This window comes from Panthera onca, chromosome E3, assembly GCF_046562875.1.
Source record: "Panthera onca isolate mPanOnc1 chromosome E3, mPanOnc1 haplotype 2, whole genome shotgun sequence".
Classification (NCBI taxonomy): Eukaryota; Metazoa; Chordata; class Mammalia; order Carnivora; family Felidae; genus Panthera; species Panthera onca.
This window is the reverse complement of record NC_138354.1, coordinates 15,329,401-15,349,867: the sequence shown is the minus strand read 5'-3', so window position 1 is coordinate 15,349,867 and position 20,467 is coordinate 15,329,401. Positions and strand designations below refer to the sequence as shown.

General features: G+C 39.8%; 1 protein-coding gene across 2 annotated transcripts in view; it reads left to right on the top strand.

Moving 5' to 3' along the window:
• The window catches only part of LOC132689408 (S-adenosyl-L-methionine-dependent tRNA 4-demethylwyosine synthase TYW1), a 212,766-nt gene that overhangs the window by 34,709 nt on the left and 157,590 nt on the right, over positions 1–20,467 (top strand). For both annotated transcript variants that reach the window (XM_078440106.1, XM_078440107.1), the window contains exon 9: positions 4,534–4,586. In XM_078440106.1, coding sequence (XP_078296232.1) covers positions 4,534–4,586 — 53 coding nt within the window. The remainder of the gene's footprint in view (positions 1–4,533; positions 4,587–20,467) is intronic.

The window sequence follows — 20,467 nt, the reverse complement described above, 5'->3', positions numbered from 1 at the left end:
TATTTTTGAGAGAGACAGAGACAGAGACAGAGCATGAGTGGGGAAGGGGCAGAGAGAGAGGGAGACACAGAATCCGAAGCAGGCTCCAGGCTCTGAGCTGTCAGCACAGAGCCCGATGTGGGGCTCGAACCCACGGACCAGGAGATCATGACCTGACCCGAAGTCAGATGCTTAACTCACTGAGCCACCCAGGTGCCCCTAGATTATGTTTTTATGATTCTGTTTTACCTCCTCGTTGGCTTGTTAGTTATAGCACTGTATTGGTATTTAGTGATGGTTCGAGGTGTTACACATATCTCTTGATCATATCACAGTGTATCTTTGAGTGATTAAGACACCACTTCATGTCCAGTGGAAGAAGCTGCAGTAACACACTTGTGTTTTCCCCTTGTCAACCTCCATGCAATCATTATCATACATTTTACTTCTATGTATCTTAGAGGCCTATACTACGTTGTTATTATTTTAGTTTAAGTAGTCAATTATCTGTTAATTTTGACTTAATTAGATGTAATTAGAAACAATCTTACATACTGACTCATATAGGTACCACTTAAAAAAAATTTTTTTTGGGGGGTGCCTGGGTGGCTCAGTAGCCCTGACTTGGGCTCGGGTCATGGTCTCCTGGTTTGTGAGTTCAAACCCCACATCGGGCTCTGTGCTGACAACTCAGAGCCTGGAGCCTGCTTCGGATTCTGTGTCTCCCTCTCTCTCCGCCCCTCCCCTGCTCACGCTCTGTCTCTTTCTCTCTCTCTCTCTCTCTCTCTCAAAAATAAATAAACAAACCAAAAATATAAATAAAAAAATAAAAAATTTTAAAATGTTTATTTTTGAGAGAGAGAGAGACAGAGCATGAGCAGGGGATGGTCGGGTGGGGGTGGGGGGGGAAGACACAGAATCTGAAGCAGGCTCCAGGCTCCAACCTGTCAGCATGGAGCCCAACGTGGGGCTTGAACTCATGAGCCATGAGATCATGGCCTGACTGAAGTCAGAGACCGACTGAGCCATCCAGGTGCCCCTGTAGATAGCACTTTTGTTGGTGTTTTTCTTCCTTTGCGTAGATGTGTGTTCTCTCTGACAGCCTTTTCCTTCTGCCTGAAGGGCTTCATGTAGTGTTTCGTGTTGTGTGGGTGTGTTGGTGCTGAATTATTTCAGTTTTTGTGTATCTGAAAAAGACTTTATTTTGCCCTCATCTTTGAAGGATACTATTTGATGCATGTGGAATCATAGGTTGATGACTTTTTTTCTTACGGCGCTTTGAAGGTGTTCCACTTTGCTCCCATTGCTTCTGATGAGACCTGTGTTGTCATCTGTTGTTTGTTCCTTTGAAAGTAATGTTTTTAGCCCCTGGCACTCTGAAGATTTTCTATTTTCTCTTAATTACGGATTTTGAGCAATTTAATGATAACGTGTTTCAACGTAGTTTTCTTCATGTTGCTTTTACTTGGGATTTGTTGAGCTTCCTGGTTCTGTGGATTTATAGTTTTAATCAAATTTGGACAGATTTTGGCCATTATCTCTTCAGGTATTTTTTCTGTCACTCCCTCTCTCTTCTCTTCCTTGGGGACTTCAATTACATGAATTTGACCTACAGCTCACTGATACTATTTTCATTATTTTTTAAAATTCTTTGTTCGGGGCACCTGGGTGGCTCAGTTGGGTCATGATTCGCCATTTGTGGGTTCAGGCCCTGTGTCAGGCTCTGGGCTGACAGCTTGGTGCCTGGAGCCTGCTTTGGATTCTGTGTCTCCCTCTCTCTCTGCCCCTCCCCCGCTCACACTCTGTCTCTCAAAAATAAATAAATGTTAAAGACAATTTAAAAAACATTCTTTTTTCTGTTCTACTTTTCATTTTAGGATAGCTTCTATTGCTATGTCTTCAGGTATAATTTAGTAATCTTCTCTAATGTCTAATCTTCCATTAATTGTATCCAGTGTTTTTTTCAGCTTTGACATTACAGTTTTTATCTCTAGAAATTCAGTGTTGGCCTTTTTCTATTCTCCATGTCTCTACTTAACTTTTTGAGCCCACGAGTTACAGTTAGACAACTGTTTTTTTTTTTTTTTTTTCAACGTTTTTTTATTTATTTTTGGGACAGAGAGAGACAGAGCATGAACGGGGGAGGGGCAGAGAGAGAGGGAGACACACAGAATTGGAAACAGGCTCCAGGCTCCGAGCCATCAGCCCAGAGCCTGACGCGGGGCTCGAACTCACAGACCGCGAGATCGTGACCTGGCTGAAGTGGGACGCTTAACCGACTGCGCCACCCAGGCGCCCCTAGACAACTGTTTTAATGTAATTCTAACATCTGTGTCATTTCTGGGTCAGTTTGGTTGCTGGGTTATTTTTTCATTGGTCATGTTGCATGCTTGGTTAATCTTTGATTGGATGCCAGCTCTAATTTTACCTTATTGGGTGCTAGATATTTTTGTGTTCCTATAAAACATTCTTGAGCTTTGTTCTAGGATGAAGAGCAGTTACTTGGAAACAAGTTTGAGCCTTTTAATCTGGCTTTTATGACTTGTTAAGTGAGACCAGAGCTGACTCAGAATATGGCTAATTACTTATGACTATTGGGGCAAAACACTTCTGTGTACTCTGCCTTGTGAATCTTAAGCTTCTGACTGGTGTGAATAGACACAGTTCCCAGCTGGCTGTGAGCACCAGGCGCACCTCCAGTCCTTTAAGATGGTTCTTTCCCATTCTTGGTTAGCTTTTCTCTCACGTATGCATGAAACATTACTCAGGCAGAATTTCTAGGAATCCTCTACAGATTCTTGAGTTTAATCTCTGTGTAGCTTTTGACTCTCTGGTACTCAGCTCTGCAAACTCTAGCTGTGTGGGCTCCCCAACTCTTGCTTCCACGTCCTCAACTCCGAGAAAATACCCAGCCGTGTGTGCGTTGCCTCTCCCTGCCACACAGCCTGGAAACTTTGAGGGCAGTAAGCTCTGGGCATGGCAGGGCTTGCCTCCTGTGTTTTCTGTCTTCTCTGGGATTATTGTCCCTTGTTGCCTGGTGTTTCATGTCTTGGAACTGTTCACGTATTTTGTCCATTTTTGGCGTTTCAGGTGGGAGAGTAAATCCTCCGTGACTTTATCTTGGTTAGAACTGTGCAGTGTGATTTCTAGCAGCTGCGTACCATTGGCTTATCTTGGCGTTGTGGTCTGTCCATCCTGTACTCGGCAGTTTTTCTCATACCTTCCTCAATGCAAAATTTTATAAAACCCTATGTATCTTGGAAGAGAAGGATGTAAAGACACTAATAGAGTGTAGGAATCCAAAAGAAGAACTGGAATTTTCTGTAGGAATCTCTTAAATGCTTATTCTGCATCTGAGATTAGCTGTCCAGTTGCACTGTGTTCTGTCTTCATATAGATAAGCGGTGTTTTGTTTATTTCTATGCAAGATATTTACATAAATGTGGAAGTGGGTAAAAGACAAAGCCCAGTAGAGACTTATAATCCAAATTGACATTGTTCCATTAATCATCACACTCTGAATATGGATATTTAACCAGCCACGGATCCACTTCTGCCATCATCCAGACTATATTTCTCCATTTGCCTCATTTGTCTGCAAGTCAAGAGTCTTTTTATACAAGAGACTCATGATAATTGTGGCTTATTACTTGAAGCCTTGTGAGAAACTTCATTAAGTGCTTTCTGAAATCAGAATGTTCTACTTGTTTGCTCTACTAGTTTATTAAAAAAGGAAATGTGATTACTTCGGCATGGCTTTTCCATGCTTCTCATATCTTCTGTAGCTCATGAATTTTAAATGCTAGGTTGTGGGACTGGTCCTGAGAATTCACGTTGGGTTATGGTTCCTGGAATTTTGTTTTTCCTCTTCTTGGGGCAGTATTTCTTTATTTTTATTTCCTTCTTTCTTTATTAAAAATTTTTTTTAGATGTTTATTTTTGAGAGAGAGACACAGAGAGAAAGAGAGACAGAGAGAGAGACAGAGCATGACTGGGGGAGGAACAGAGAGAGAGGGACACACAGAATCCAAAGCAAGCTCCAGGCTCTGAGCTGTCAGCACAGAGCCCGACGCGGGGCTCCGAACCTGTAAACCACGAGATCATGACCTGAGCTGAAGTCGGAGGCTTAACCGACTGAGCCACCCAGGCGCCCCTAGATACATAAACATTTTACGTTGTTTTATCATCCTGGTGATTTCAACTGTTAATGTTTTCTGCCATTGGGTTGTTGCCTACCATTATGTAGAAAAGAAGAATGATTTTGTTAAGTTTTATAATTGCCATTTTTAAAAAGTTTATTATTTATTTTGAGAGAGAGTGCATGTGCACACATGTGAGGGGCAGAGAGGTGGGGAGAGAAAATCCCACACAGCCTCTGCACTGTCAGCACAGAGCCGGATGTGGGGCTTGATCCCACAAACCTTGAGATCATGACCTGAGCTGAGATCAGGAGTTGGATGCTTAATCGACAGAGCCACCCAGGCGCCTTTTAATCACCTTTTAATATGAGGCTTTGAATCAGTTCAATTTTATGTTCCTTGTTTTTCTGTTCAGGTTATCAGTTGATTGGGAGCCATTCTGGGGTGAAGCTTTGCAGATGGACAAAGGTATTTGTTTTTATTTAAATATTATTTCTGTTTTATGCAACTTTTCTATGGCTGTTTTATGTAGCCAATGAATTTTACCATTTTAAAGGTATAATTTACATTTAATGTAATGATTTTGACTGAATTTGTTAAATGAGTTCAACCTGTATTGATGGATATAAAAAACCCTTATCTACCACCTAAATTAAGATATATATAGGCCGTTTTTCTCCTCCTGATAAGTTCACTTGTATTTATTTCTAGCCAGTAGTCCCTCCCCATCAGCCAGGACATAGTTGTTCTAGTTTCTGTCACTGGTTTAGTTTTGCTTGTTCTAGAATTTCATATGAATGGAATCATAATGTGTATTTTTCTGCAGGTGGATTTTTAAACACAACATAATGTTTCTCAGATTCCTCTATGTTGTAGTAAATTTCAGTAGTTTTATTCATTTTTATTGCTGAGTCCTGTTCAACACAATGAACATACCACAGGTTTGAATCTGTTGATAGACACTGGGTTGCTTTCAGGTTTTGGCTATTCCAAGTAAAACTTCTGTGAACATTCTTATGTAGCATCTTGTTATGAATGTATGTGTCAGTTTCCTTTGGGTATATCCCCAGGAGTGGAATTGCTATGTTACAAGGTAGGTATGAAACTCCCAATCTGTTTTCAGTGTGGCCGTATTATTTTATACTTGGATTGGCAATTTATGAAAGTTCCAGGTGGAACATTTTCTCACTATTCTGTGGTATTGAAAATCTTTTTTAATTTAGCCATTCTGATGTGTGTGCAGTGGTATCAGTGTGGTTTTTTTTTTTTTTTGTGAGCTTATTTTATTTTATTGTTTTCAATATATGAAATTTATTGTCAAATTGCTTTCCATACAACATCCAGTGCTCATCCCAAAAGGTGCCCTCCTCAATACCCATCACCCACCCTCCCCTCCCTCCCACCCCCCATCAACCCTCAGTTTGTTCTCAGTTTTTAAGAGTCTCTTATGCTTTGGCTCTCTCCCACTCTAACCTCTTTTTTTTTTTTTTCCTTCCCCACCCCCATGGGTTTCTGTTAAGTTTCTCAGGATCCACATAAGAAAGAAAACGTATGGTATCTGTCTTTCTCTGTATGACTTATTTCAGTTAGCATAACACTCTCCAGTTCCATCCACGTTGCTACAAAAGGCCATATTTCATTCTTTCTCATTGTCAAGTAGTATTCCATTGTATATATAAACCACAATTTCTTTATCCATTCATCAGTGGATGGACATTTAGGCTCTTTCCATAATTTGGCTACTGTTGAAAGTGCTGCTATAAACATTGGGGTACAAGTGCCCCTATGCCTCGGCACTCCTGTATCCCTTGGGTAAATTCCTAGCAGTGCTATTGCTGGGTCATAGGGTAGATCTATTTTTAATTTTTTGAGGAACCTCCACACTGTTTTCCAGAGCGGCTGCACCAGTTTGCATTGCCACCAACAGTACGAGAGGGTTCCCGTTTCTCCACATCCTCGTCAGCATCTGTAGTCTCCTGATTTGTTCATTTTGGCCACTCTGACTGCCATGAGGTGATATCTCAGTGTGGTTTTGATTTGTATTTCCCTGATGAGGAGCGACGTTGAGTATCTTTTCATGTGCCTGTTGGCCATCCGGTTGTCTTCTTTAGAGAAGTGTCTATTCATGTTTTCTGCCCATTTCTTCACTGGGTTATTTGTTTTTCGGGATCAGTGTGGTTTTAATTTGCATTTTGCTGACGACTACTGATGATGAGGCATGACTTTTCATGTGCCTGTTGGCTGTTCATACGTGTGAAGTGTCTGTTCACATCTTTTGCCCAAATTAGGTTATTTGACTTTATGTTGTTGATTTGTTGGTGTTCTTCATATATTGTGGAAATGAGTCTTTTGCCCAGTATTCATTGTGAATATTTTCTAATAATCTGTGCCTTCCTTTTTTCATTTCCCTAATGGTATCTTTTAAAGTTTTAAGTTTGGATAAGTCCAATTTATCTTTTTTTTCCCTCTTTTTAATGGTTAGCATTCTTTGTATATTAAGAAATCTTTGCCAACTTCAGGGTCACTGTTTTTTATGAAAGCTTCATACATAGTTTCAACTTTTATGTTTAGGTCTTTGACTTCATCGTGATCTGATTTTTATGAATGGCATGAGGTAAAGGTCAAGATTCATTCCTCTCCTGTCCCCCATGTGGATATTCAGGTGTTTCAGTACCATTTGTTGAAAAGACTTTCCCTTTACCATTGAATTACTTTAGGCCTTTGTAGAATATCAGTCATGTGTCTACGGGTAGGCCTATTTCTGGACTCCTTACTCTGTTCCATTGATCTGTTTGTTTATCCTCATGCCAATACCACATTGTCTTGATAATTGTAGCTTTGTAATAAGTCTGAAATGAGGCAGTATAAGTTCTCTTTGTTTGTGTATTTATTTATTTATTTCCAAGAGTTTCCACTCTTCCGGGTCCTTTGCATTTCCATATAAATTTTAGAATCAGCCTGTGAATTTCTATTTTATGTTTGTTCTGGTTCCTTAGATTCTGAATTTGTCTATTTGGCATTCATTCATCACAGGGCCAGTTATATTAACTATTTTCTTATTTTGTATTTGGTTTTTAAGTTTTTTAAGTTTATTTATTTATTTGAGAGAGATGGAGACAGCGTGAGTGGGGAAGGGGCAGAGAGAGAGGGAGAGAGAGAATCCCAAGCAGGTTCTGAACGGTCAGCACAGAGCCAAATGCGGGGCTCGAACTCAGGAAACTGTGAGAGATCAGGACCTGAGCTGAAACCAAGAGCTGGACGCTTAACCAACTGAGCCACCCAGGTGCCTCATTTTGTAGTCTTGATGCTCTGACTTTTGAGGGCCTTACAGACCTGGGGAGAAACTGTCCCTCCCAGGGCTAGCTAATTCCTAAAGACAATAATAGCTTGCCTTGAGTTTGCCAACCAACCAATCCTGAATCTGTAGCCTTCAGTTACCTCCTTATCTCACTCACACACCATGCCAATATCTTCCCCACTCTGTATTATCCCAGGGCCAGGTACTGGACAACTAGTGACAGTGCTATAGCCTGAATTATTGAGACAAACCAATGCTGCATTGTTCACCCTGTCTTGCCTGCCTTTCCCAAGGGATCCCCGGTAAAAGCTCTGGCCTAGGCTTTCCCCTCTCTCCTTGCTCTGTCTACTGAACAAACCTGCTAGTCCTCTGTTACCCTGTGTGGTGGGGGTGCACTCTTGTCTTGGGAAATGTAAGCAAGATATTCTTTCACTGGCATTGGCCTCTCCAGGTTGGTACTCACTTCCATAAGTTAAAATCCCATGGGAACAAATAAGATGGCATTTTAAAATAGCTTTATTGAGATATAATTTACCTATCACACAACTCCCACACTTTAAAGTGTACAGTTGAGTGGGTTTTAGTATATTCACAGGGCTTTGCTACCATTATCACAATCTAATTTTAGAACATTTTTGTCCCCTCTGAAAGATGTCATGTACCCACTAACGGTCCACCTTCATTCACACTTCTCCTCCCCCCCGAAGCATCATTAATCTACTTATTGTCTCTGTGAATTCCCCTAACCTGGACGTTCGTACATAATGTGACCTTTTGTGTTGGCTTCTCTCATTTAGCATAATGTTTTTAAGGCACATCCGTGTGATAATACAGATCAATATTCCATTCCTTTTTATGGCCAGTAGTATTCCATGTGTAGATATATCCCATTTGTTGTTGTCCATCATTTGATGGACATTTGGTGTGCTTCCCCTTTTTGGTTATTATGAATTACGCTTCTACGGACATTATTATACGTGCAGGTTTTCGTGTGGATGTGTTTTTATGTGCTTTGGTTATAGGCCTACGAGTGGAATTTGTGGGTCGTGGTAATTATGTTTAAATCATTTGAGGGACTGCAAAACTGAGCATATTTTCTGTTTCCACCTGCAGCGTACAAGGGTTCCAGTTCCTCCACAACCTGCTAATGTTTGTTGTTGTCTGTCTTTTGCATTATAGCCATCCTAGTGGGTGTGAGATTGTTACCCTATAGTGATTTTGATTTGCATTTGCATTTCCATTAATGGGAAACATTGTTGACTATGTTTACTTCTTGGCCTTTTGTGAATCTTTGGAGAAATGTCTGTTCAAATTCTTTGCCATTTTAACATTGGGTTAACAGCGCTTGTAAGAGCTGTTTATGTATACTGGATACTGGTTCTTAATCACGTGGATGGTTTGACTCTCCTGCCACTGTTTGTGGCCGTGTCACCAGGAGCTGAGTCTCTGCAGGCCTCCAGCAACTTGGCTCCCGATGTCGCAGTGGCTCCATTGCTATCTTCCCGGCCTTTTTCCAGCCTGTCCTATCCCCATAACGAGTGTTCCCCACAAAGAGCCACTCTTGTTGAGGTTTTGGTTAGCTCAGACCTGACCGTTCTAAATAAACCAGGCTTTCTTCTCCAGGCATGCTTGACTTTTTTTATATTCTTTATTCCTGTTCTTACAAATTTCTGTCCTCAGTTCACACTACTACCTCCTGATGTCTGTCTCGTACTTTCCATTTCTCTGTGTCCTGTCCATCATGACTCCTGCCTCTTCTAGAACCAGCCTTTAACGGTGTGCTCTCTTGTTCTAGGCAAGGAAGCATGCTTCTGGCTTCATCTTTCTCTTGGAATGCCCCTGCCCTCACTGCCATAATCCACAGTTGACCTCTGCTTGGTGCCTCAGTGCCTTGCTGGCCCTCCCTAAGAGGGAGGCTGCTTCTGCAGCCCCCGTTGTTTTCGGAGTATCCTGTCCGCTCACTATTTCCCTGAGCATGCTTTCAGTGCCATTGGCCCCCTAGGCCTTTTGCTGTTGTTGATTAGTATTTGAGAAACTCTTACTTTTTTTCACCACTATTTTTCTGCCTTCACCCTTTGGGGCATGAACATGCTGATGACACTTCTGGCACCTTAGTCACTCAACATACTGTTGTGCTCAACTTTTTTTTTTTTTTTTTTAACCCTTTTAACATCCAGTATTTGTCTCTTCTAATCCAGTGATTTTCAGTGATGTCAGACTCAATGCCTTCTGCTTATAACCAGCATTTTACAACATCCCTTTTACTACTGCTAGATTAAGTTTACGGATTTACAAATATAGTTTCACATACATAATTTAAAAAGTGTTCTGCTCTAGCTGTAATGTAAGGAGAGACAAGAGGAAGTACTTTGTATTAAAATGGTTTGTATTTCTGTATAAAATGCTCAGGCACTACGCCATTCGAAGGCACTGTGGGACAGGCACTGCTCGCACCTGCTTGTGATGGACGACTTTGCAGTTAAGAGAGACAAACAGATTAGAAGTTATTCTGTACAAGAAGTAAAAACAAGCCAGACTTATGTAGGTATAATAACAGCAAGAGGGCAGTAACCCTAATTGAAGTAAGGCCAACAGGCCAAGCAATTACACATTATCAAATTGGAAAAATGAGAAAGTAGGATGTGCTCGCAAATGGGTGGTGTTTCGCTTATAACCGTTGACTCAGAAAAATCTTTTATGTTGCAACTTGGGAGGAGGGGAGATGGATTGTCACAGAAAATACTTATCTTCTGCCTTGAAATTCCACATCTTGTTGAGATCCACATTCTGTCTTTCATTTGTAACGAAACCTTGGAGGCCATACCTTTAAGTGACAATAGGACCAGAGGATGGACTGGAGAGGCAGAAATGGTAGTGCGAGTGGCCAACAGGTGTGGTAGACCTCTGGTGACAGTTTCTGAGTAAGATTTTGAAATGGCAGGCAATCCCCCCAAGACAAGTTCAGTTTCAAATAATTATTGCAAGATAGATACCTTGTCCTTATGTTATAAAAATTAACAATATAACGACTGTAATAATTTTATTATTTTTTTTCTTATTTTTACTTTTTGAGAGAGAAAAGAGAGAGCACATGCGTGCGTGAGTAGGGGGAGGGGCAGAGGGAGAGAGAGAGGGAGAGAATCTTAAGCAGACTCCATGCTCAGCACGGAGCCTGACGTGGGGCTCAATCTAATGATCCCTTGATCCCCCAACTGGGATCATGACTCGAGCTGAAATCAAGAGTTGGACGCTTAACCAGCTGAGTTACCCAGGTGCCCCAGAATGACTAATAATTTTAAAACAACTTTGATTAGTGAGAATCTTGCATTTCATATGTCTGTTAATTGAATATCTGGTTCTAAGTCTACCAAAAGCATCTTGAATCTCCCCTGTAATGTATTTGGAGGTGGTACCTACAAATACAACACAGATACAGGTATTTGCTCATGACTTAAATACTAGAAAACAGCATTATTTTCATGGTTTTTCAAAATGGTGAAATTTCTTGGAGAAAGTTTTGCATAAAAGAAAGTGTTTTCTTTAATTTACATGACAGCTGCATTCCTGGAAAATTTCGTATCTGGTACAATTGTGCAGGAAATACTTTATTAGCAAGATGAAGTTGGAATCTATGCTCAGATAATTATAATCAGATTTTTCACAAGTATGGAGGTCTGGTGAATCATTTGAAAGGAAGTGGAGACTTTTTTTTTTTTTTTTTCTCATGGGATTTATCCTGAGCATTGCAGGAGATGTGAAACCCTTGGCCCCGCCTGCTTATTGCTAGTAGTCAGATTTCCATACCCTCATTGGGTGGTGTCGGTCCCATTGAGAACGCCTGCCCCAATCCATTTTCATTGCCACCTTCCCAAGTTCATGTTGTCCTCTTGAACATTGCAGCTAGTTTTTTTCCCCTTCTAGTACCAGCTTCTAGTGAATCCCCAACTCTGTCTCCCCTGTCCAATTTATCTGACATTAGCTTGGTTAACCTCTGAAGTATACTTCTCCTCTAGCTACTCCCTTCCCAGAAGCTTATAGTGGCTCTCCATTACCTCTTACTCAACATGTCAATTTGGATGTGTAATAGGCATCTTGAACTTTAACATGTCAAAAATGGAATTATTGATTTTCTCTCCTAAATCTGTTCCCCTCAGTCTTCATTCTGTCAATTAATGGCAACTGTATCGTTTGCTCAGGCCAAAAACCTGGGAGTCATTTTTACTCTTCTGTTTTTTTTCCCCCCCTCCCACATCTATTCCATGAGCAAATTTTCTTTTCAGAATATATCCAGAATGTGATTACTTTCCCCACTTATACTACCTTCGTCCAAGTCTCTGTCGTATATTCCTTACACTATTTCAGAGATGTGAGTGCTTGTTCTGGTTCCACTCTTGTCTGTTCCCCACACAGAAGCCAGATAGATCAGATCCTGTCACTTTTTGCCCAGAACTTCCAGGGGTTCCCATCTGACTCAGAATAAAAGCCCGAGTCCTTATCACGGCCTCCAAGGCCTTATGTGATCTGGTCTTCCATGCTTTAGTCCAGCCATGCTAGCCCTCTTGCTGGTCCCTGAATGCACCGAGTCCAGACTCCTCCCAAGCTTTCTGGCCTCTGACTCTTAGATCTCTGCTCAGAGAGTTTCTATCAGAGCGACTTAGGCTGCTTGGAATTTCTCAGTCGCTCTTATTACCATTTACTAGATGGTACCTTTGTTTATTATCTGTCTCCTCCCTTCTCCTCTCAGCCCCTCCCCAACCTGAGAGTCCTTGTTTTTCTTTCCAATACCAAGAATAGAGTCTGGCATGTAATAATTGCTTAGTAAACATTTGTTGGATCAAACAATTAGTGTGATAGAGGCCTGAACCGAGAAAGAGCCTACTTAGTGTAGTTCTGATCCACTTGTTCAACATCGTTTTTCTGCTGTAATCTCCCTACGTTGTGTGCTGCTTCTCTCCCCGCTGTAATCTCCACCTGACCAAATCCTGCCCATCTGTGTCGGCCAGGAAAACAGAAAGCACCCTGGGTATTTTAGCAAGAACAGATTTAATAAAGTAAATTAACTAAACGTTTACAAAGCTGTTGAAAGGCCTGCGGTAGTGAAGGTCAGAGAGAATTGCTTCTGGCTTTGAGGAAATCGAAAGTGCTGGGCTCACAGGACGCTGCCTTGAGTGACCTGAGCTGCTGCAGCATTAAGGCGGATGTTTCCCAGGAGCCCACTCTGAAGCCGCTGCAGACTTGATGTTCGCTGTATGCCCTTGTGTCTGCCAGCCGCTGCCAGAGAGGGACCACAGTCTCTCCTTTTTAGTCTTCTGAATCTTGTATAAATGCCTCTCGTTGGTGGCGTTCCTTCAGACAAGGGAGTCTGAGAAGAAGTGTCGTAGGGCGTCTAGCCCCTGCTTAGACAGGTAGGCGTGGGAGCGAGTATTGTACTGTCTACCTCTTTGGATGTTCAGCATCTATATATACCCTCTGCCCGCAGTTACTTTTTCAAACAATAATGTAAACAAAACATTTGCTTCTGCCTAATCTGTTGCAGCCACTACTCATGCAAGGGAGGATGTATGTATTCATTCACTCTGTTCTTTAAAAGGGAGAACGCTCTTTTGAGACCCTGTACCTAGGGATGAAATCATAAGGTTACCTACCACCGACTCATCCCTGTAAGTAATTGGAGAAGAGAAAGATATATATGCATAGATACAAGTATCCTCACTTGCACCTGTTCCCTGTTGGTATTTATAACTTTCTTCTTCCATTAGGCAGGTCACATGTCCTTTGTGCTCAATGAATGCCTCGATGTGATGGTTCCTTAACAAGTGGGTGATCCAGTCTGTCAGTGAAGAGTTTGGGCCAGTAGTGGGCCCTCCGGCACTCTTGTCTTAAGTTTACTGATGTCCATGAGTCTGAAGAGATGCCCCAGAAATCCCCTTGGTTCCTGACAAAATTCTTGTTTCTATGGCATGAGGAGCTCAAAGGAGCCAGGTGATAGTGTTAACGGTTAAAAACTATGGGGGTGCCTGGGTGGCTCAGTCAGTTAAGCGTCTGACTTCGGTTCAGGTCATGATCTTACAGTTTGTGAGTTCGAGCCCTGCATTGGGCTCTGCTGTCTGCACAGAGCCTGCTTCAGATCCTTTGTCTCCCCGTCCCTCCCCTGCTTGTGCACACTCACTCTCAAAAATAAACGTTAAAAAAACCCAACAACTGTGAAAAGTGTGCTGCTTTCTCTTACTTACAAGCTAACAGCCTAGCAGAGTTGCATAGATGTTGGCAGAGGACACAGAGTTCCTGGGTCAAAGGCAAAGCATAGCAGGCAGTTTGAATGTCATGTTGGTTCCCTTGTCCCCCAAGTGCTAGAAGTTTGATGTGGAAATGGGCCCGAGGGAACCCTGGATGTCAGATTTATGTCTGACAGATAAGTCTGCCTTCTATCCTGAAGGGAGATACTCTAGCTTCCAAGGCTGTTTGCTCTACAGACATTCTTTGAAAGCATGGCCTGGAACTAAAGCTGATCTAAGAGGTGCAGAACCACCATTGAGGGTTGTCCATTAACACAGCTTCCCTGGAATCTGGTGGAAGCATTCTTCCCTTGAGAACCTGTAAACTGGAGTCAGTGTTCAAGGGATGGAAGGCAGCAATGCAGTGAGTGATGTATTGATGGCGATAGTGAGAGGAGACATCCACCTCTTTAGCTCTCTCCAATAGGACTTCTCTGCAGTGATGGGAATGTTCTGGATCTGCACTATACAGTGCAACATACTAACTGTGTACCTCACACCTAATACTTCATACCTAACCGCGTACCTGCCTGACATGAAACTGACACATGCGGCTTTTGAACACTTGAAATGTGGCTGATGTGACTAAGGGAGAATTGAATTATAAGTGTTATTTAATTTTAATTCATTTAAACTTAAATAGCCACACTTGGCTAGTAGCTACTGTACTGGATAGTGGAGTTCCAGGCCTTTTGCTCATCTTTCATAACTACCTAAGGAAGCTTTCTTGTTTTCCATGATGGGAAGTGACTTTGACTACTGTTGATTCCAAAGCTGTTTTTCTGCATCTCTGAAAGCAGTTATCAGTGTCTTCTTCATATTACAAATGTTATGCTTATGTCTTATTGCCCCATTGAAATGTATGTTCTGATTCATTTTATTTTTATTTAAAAAATTGTTTTAAATGTTTATTTTTGAGGGCGAGAGAGGGTGGAGGGTGGGGGAGGTGCAGAGAGAGAGAGAGAGAGAGACAGACAGACAGACAGACAGAAAACAGAAGCAGGCTCCAGGCTCTGAGCTGTCAGCAGAGAGCCTGACCCGGGGCTCTCAAACCCACAAACCGTGAGATTGTGACCTGAGCTGAAGTTGGACACTTAACCGACTGAGCCACCCTGGTGCCCATGTTCTGATTTATTTTTAAAAAAATCATTTATTATTGTAGAAACACTGTGTGTTGTAGAAAATGAAAATATTTAGAGAAATAAAAATAAAGTGAAACGTATTTCCAACATAGTCTCTGCACTAACACCTTAATACATAAGCTTTCTTTGTATATATATATTCATTTTAACCTGAATGGGATCAGACTGTATATACAATGAGATCATACTGTTTTATAACCTGGTTTTTCCTGGCAGTGAATCTCTAGTTTTCAGTAAATCTTTGTCTCATCTAATACTCCGAACATATTCATATTTCCTGAATTAGCCCCCAAATGACCATTATAACTGGTTAATCTTCACATTTCCTCTGTTTTTGTCTGTTGTCACTTTTGTAAACAAGTCTAGTATTTTTTTTTTTTTTTTTTAAAGGACACTGACTTCTTTAGGCCAGTTTTGTACAATATCCAACCTTCCAGATTTATCTAGTGTTTCTTTGTCTTTTTGGGCATATTTCCTTATTCCCAATATTTCTTGTAAAGGAGAAACTGCATTGAAAGGCTTGATTGATATTTAATACTTTTGATTATATACTACAAGTCACGTTGATTGCATTCATTAATACATATCAGTAGACTTGATATCTGGTTGACCTAACATTAATGATGCTAATATTGACCACTGAAACAGGATAATGACAGTCTACTCTCCTTTTTATTGTTATGTTTTTCTCCTTGCTGCTAGAACTTTGGCATTATTAAGACCTAAAGCTTCCCCACTAATAATGAAATAGCAGAGAAATTAAGAAAACATTTACAATCATACCAAGAGGAGTAAATACCTAGGAATAAACTCCAAGGAGGTAAAAGACCTGTAGCCTGAAAACTAAAACATTGATGAAAGAAATTGAAGAGGACACAAACAAATGGAAAGCTAGCTATTCCATGCTCATGTGTTGGAAAAACACATGATGTTAAGATGTCCATACTACCCAAAGCAACGTACAGATTTAATGCTGTCCCTATCAAAATACCAACAGCATTTTAAATAGAACTTGAAGAAAAAAATCTCAGAATTTGTATGGAACCACAAAAGACCCTGAATAGCCAAAGCAATCTTAAAAAAGAAGAACAGAACTGGAGGTATCACAATTCCAGATTTTAAGACATACTACATCAAAGCAATATGGTACCAGCACAAAAATAAACACATGGATCAATGGAACAGAATAGAAAGCCCAGAAATAAACCCATGATTATATGGTCAATTAATCTTTGACAAAGGAGGCAAGACTCTGCAATGGAAAAAAGACAGTCTCATCAACAAATGGTGCTATGAAAACTAGACAACTACATGCAAAAGAATGAAACTTGACTACCTTCCTTTTTTTTTTAAAAAAATTGGGGGGTGGGCAGAGAGAGGGGGACAGAGGATCTGAGGCAGGCTGTACGCTGACAGCAGCAGAACTGATGTGAGGCTTGAATTCACGAACCGCAAGATCGTGACCTGAGCCAAAGCCTGACGCTCAACCGACTGAGCCACCTGGGTGCCCCTCAACTACTTTCTTATACCACACACAAAAGTGCACTCAAAATGGATTAAAGACCTAACTTTGAGACAGAAAACCATCAAAATCCTACAGGAGAAGACAGGCAGCAACTTCTTTGACCTCGGCCGCAGCAGCTTCTTACTAGACACGTCTCTGGAGACAAGGGAAACAAAAGCAAAAATAAACTGTTGGGCCTACATCAAAATAGAAGGTTTTTGCACAGCAAAGGAAACAACAAAACCAAAAGCATACTGAATGGGAGGAAAAAATTTGCAAATGACATATCTGAAAAAGGGTTAGTATCCCAAATATATAAAGAACTTATACAGCTAAAAGATACCCCCAATAATCCATTTAAAAATTAGGCAGAAGACATGAACAGTCATTTCTCCAAAGAAGACATCCAGATGGGGAACAGACACATGCAAAGTTGCTCATCATCGCTCATTATCAGGAGAATGCAAATCAAAACCACAATGAGATATCACCTCACACCTGTCAGAATGGCTAAACTAAAAAACGCAAGAAATAGGTGTTGGTGAGGATGTGGAGAAAAAGGGAACCATCTTGTGCTGTTGGTGGGAATGCAAACTGGCGTAGCCACTGTGGAAAACAGTATGGAGGGTCCTCAGAAAAGTAAAACTAGAATTACCATATGATCCAGTAATTGCAGTACTGGGTATTTACCCAAAGAATACAAAAACACTAATTTGAAAAGCTGTTTGCACCCTTATGTTTATTGCAGTGTTATTTACAATAGTCAAATTATGGAAACAACTTAAGCGTCCATCCACAGATGAATGAGAAAGAAGTGGTATGTGTGTGTACACACACACACACACACACACACACACACACACACGCACACAGGAATATTACACAGCCATAAAAAGGAATAAATCTTGCCATTTGCAACCACATAGATGGATCTAGAAGGTGTACTGCTAAGTGATGATTTCCCTCATGTGGAGTTTAAGAAGCAAAATGGACAAATTAAAAAAGAGGCAAACGAAAAACATGCTTAAATACAGAGAATGAACTGGTGGTTGCCAGAGGGAAATGGGTGAAATAGGAGAAGGGTTAAAAGTACACTTACCATGATGAGAACTGAACAATGACTGTTGAATCACAATATGGTACACCTGAAACTAATATAATACTGTATATTAATTATAGTGGCATTAAAAATTAATAAGTAAAAAAAATCCTGACTCCTGTCAACTATTAAGCTGCGGTTCGCTTTTTTTCTTTAACACCAATTGATAGTACTTGGCTGAGGCAGTATGTGATTAGATTTTGTAAAATATTTTCAATTCTGTTATTTCTTCTGTGTTTATTAACTAGCATTATTCTTTAAAGAAGAAAATTTTTATTATTAACTACAGATATTTGGTTACTCTGAAATACTGTTCCAGTTGGCGAGCAGGATACATGTTTAATTCTTTCTCTGTAGTTACCAGGTTTCAAAGTGGATGTTATTTTATTAGCTGCCTCAGATGGCAATGAATTTTCTTCTCTGTTTTGTAATCTCATTATGTAGTGATGTATTTTCATCAGTTCAACCCATCGTAGTCATTTTATTGATCCTAAATGTCACAGTTTGGTTGGTGGGAACTTTTCTAGTTGACTCCTGCATCTTCCCTCCCCCCCCCCCCTTTCTTAGTTAAAATATTTTTAACATTAATTGAAGTATAATTGACCTACGAGAAATTGTATGCGAAGTATACAATTTGTGAATTTTGGCCTATGGGTGTATTAGTGAGAATACACATCAAAATCAAGGTAATGAACAGCCCCCAGATTTCCTTGTGCTTCTTTGTAATCCATCTATCTCTTTATTTCTATCTCTAGGAAACCACTGATTTGCTTTCTGTCTCTGCATATAAAATTTATATTTTCTAGAATTTAATATAGTTATGCATTATGTTCTCTTTTTGATCTGGCTTCATTCATTTGGCATCGTTATTGATGTTCTTCCATGTTTCTGTGTGAATCAATACTTCATTTCTTGCTGAATATATTCCGTTGTGTAGATAGGCTGCCATTTATTCATTTACTTGTTAATGGACAATGGATTGTTTCTAGTTTTTTGTTACTGTGTTTGCTCATATAAAGTCAGTGCTATGAACATTCATGTACAGTCTTTGGACTTAACACTCATTTTTCTTGGGTGTACACCTTGGAGTAGAATTGCTTAAACCCATGTTTAGCTTTTGTAGACATTATGAGTAGTTTTCCAAAGTGGTTGAACTCTCATTCCAACATTAGTTTTCAGTTAATTTCTTTCATTTTGTAATTGTATCCCTTTTTTCCCCTCAACAAAATCCTTGATTTTTTTTTATATTGACAAGATTACTTATTGCTGGTAACCTACAATGGTGGTTCTTAAATTGTGATCTGCAGACCCTTGGGTGTCCCAGAGGTCAATACTGTTTTCATAATAAAACTGTGATGTCATTTGTTTTTTTTGCTGTGTGGACATTTGCATTAATGGTGCAAAAGCAATGTTGGTTAAAAAGGCCGACCCCTCAGTATGAATTAAGGCAATATACCAAACTGTACTAAGTAGTCAACGTGCATTCACTGTTTTTTTTTTTTTTTAATGTCAGTTATACTTAAGAATTACCTTGATGAAGTTGCAGAAATTATTTAAAAACATCTCTACCTGTGACTATCTGTCTTTTTAATATTTTGAAGAATATCTAAAGAGTATTTAATATCTGAAGAATATTAAATGAAGAAATGGCAAGTATGTGTAAAGCACTTTTGTTGCGTACCAAAGTATACAGTTGTCTTTTTGTTTTGTTTTTTTAATGTTTATTTTTGAGAAAGAGAGAGAGAGACCGAGTGCTAGCGGGGGAGGGGCAGAGAGCAAAGGGGACACAGAATCCAAAGCAGGCTCCAGGCTCTGAGCTGTCAGCACAGAGCCTGATGTGGGGTTCAAACCCACAAACTACAAGGTCTTGACCTGAACCAAAGTTGGACGCTTAATCAACTGAGCCACCCAGACGCCCCTACAGTTGTCTTTAGGAAAACATTTTTGCAGTTAGGTTGTAAGTTGCTGTGTTCATGGAATGCCATTTTAATGTACAAAAACAATGAAGTATGGTTATTCAGGCTTAGGTATGTGGCCAATATATATACATATATTTTAATAACCAAAGTCAGCCTGACACTTCAAGGAAAACCACTGAAAGTAGTTATTGCCAGTAACAAAGTTGAGCTTTAAAAAGGCAAAGTAGAATTTTGGAAAACTTGTATTAGTTGCCATAAGTTTGGCAGCCTCCCAATACTTGAAGAGTTTAGTGATGAGATCAGTTGTGATTTTAAAAAGTGTGATTTTTAAAATATTATACAATGAAATGTGTCAGTATTTGGAAGATCTGCATAACTTTGTGAACCAGTGTTTTTCAATACATGATGTTATAAAATAAAATTCAAAGTGCAAGGTAGACAAATGTATTTTAATGTAACAAAACATGAAAAGTTCATTAGTATGTTTTCAGATTCCATAATGCAGTTAATATTTAATGAAACTTGTGGACTTTTGGTTTAGTATTAGAGTAGAACGTTTACAATTTTCTGAAAAGGCTATTAAAATACTGCTTTTTTCCAGCTGCATATCTGTCTGAGGCTGGGTTTTGTTCATATACCATAACCAAAATAACATATCACAACAGTTGGAATATAGAAACATCTATAAGAATCCAACTGTTTTATGCTTTTTTTTTTTTTGATCTTGGAAAATATATTTTTCATAAAACCATGCTGTTGTGTTAACACGTGATGGGCTTGTAATTATCGTAATTGAAATACTAAGAAATATTTTAAACATTTCTTGGTTCTAATTTCTTTTATGTAAATATTGATTGATATAAACCACACAAATGAAAGTTCTTTAGGGTCCTCCATAATTTTGAAGAGGAGAAATAGATTCATTGTAGCTCCTTCTGTCAATAGAATGCATCCCATTAAGAGCATACATTCCAAATGTGTGTTCTAAAGTTCTTTGCAATAAATTGTATATCTGTGTGACTATGGTGGTGATTTGTTATTTCTTAATATATTTCCATTTGATTTCAATGTAAAGAATTTTAAAAATTTGTGTTTTTGAATAGTCTAGAAAG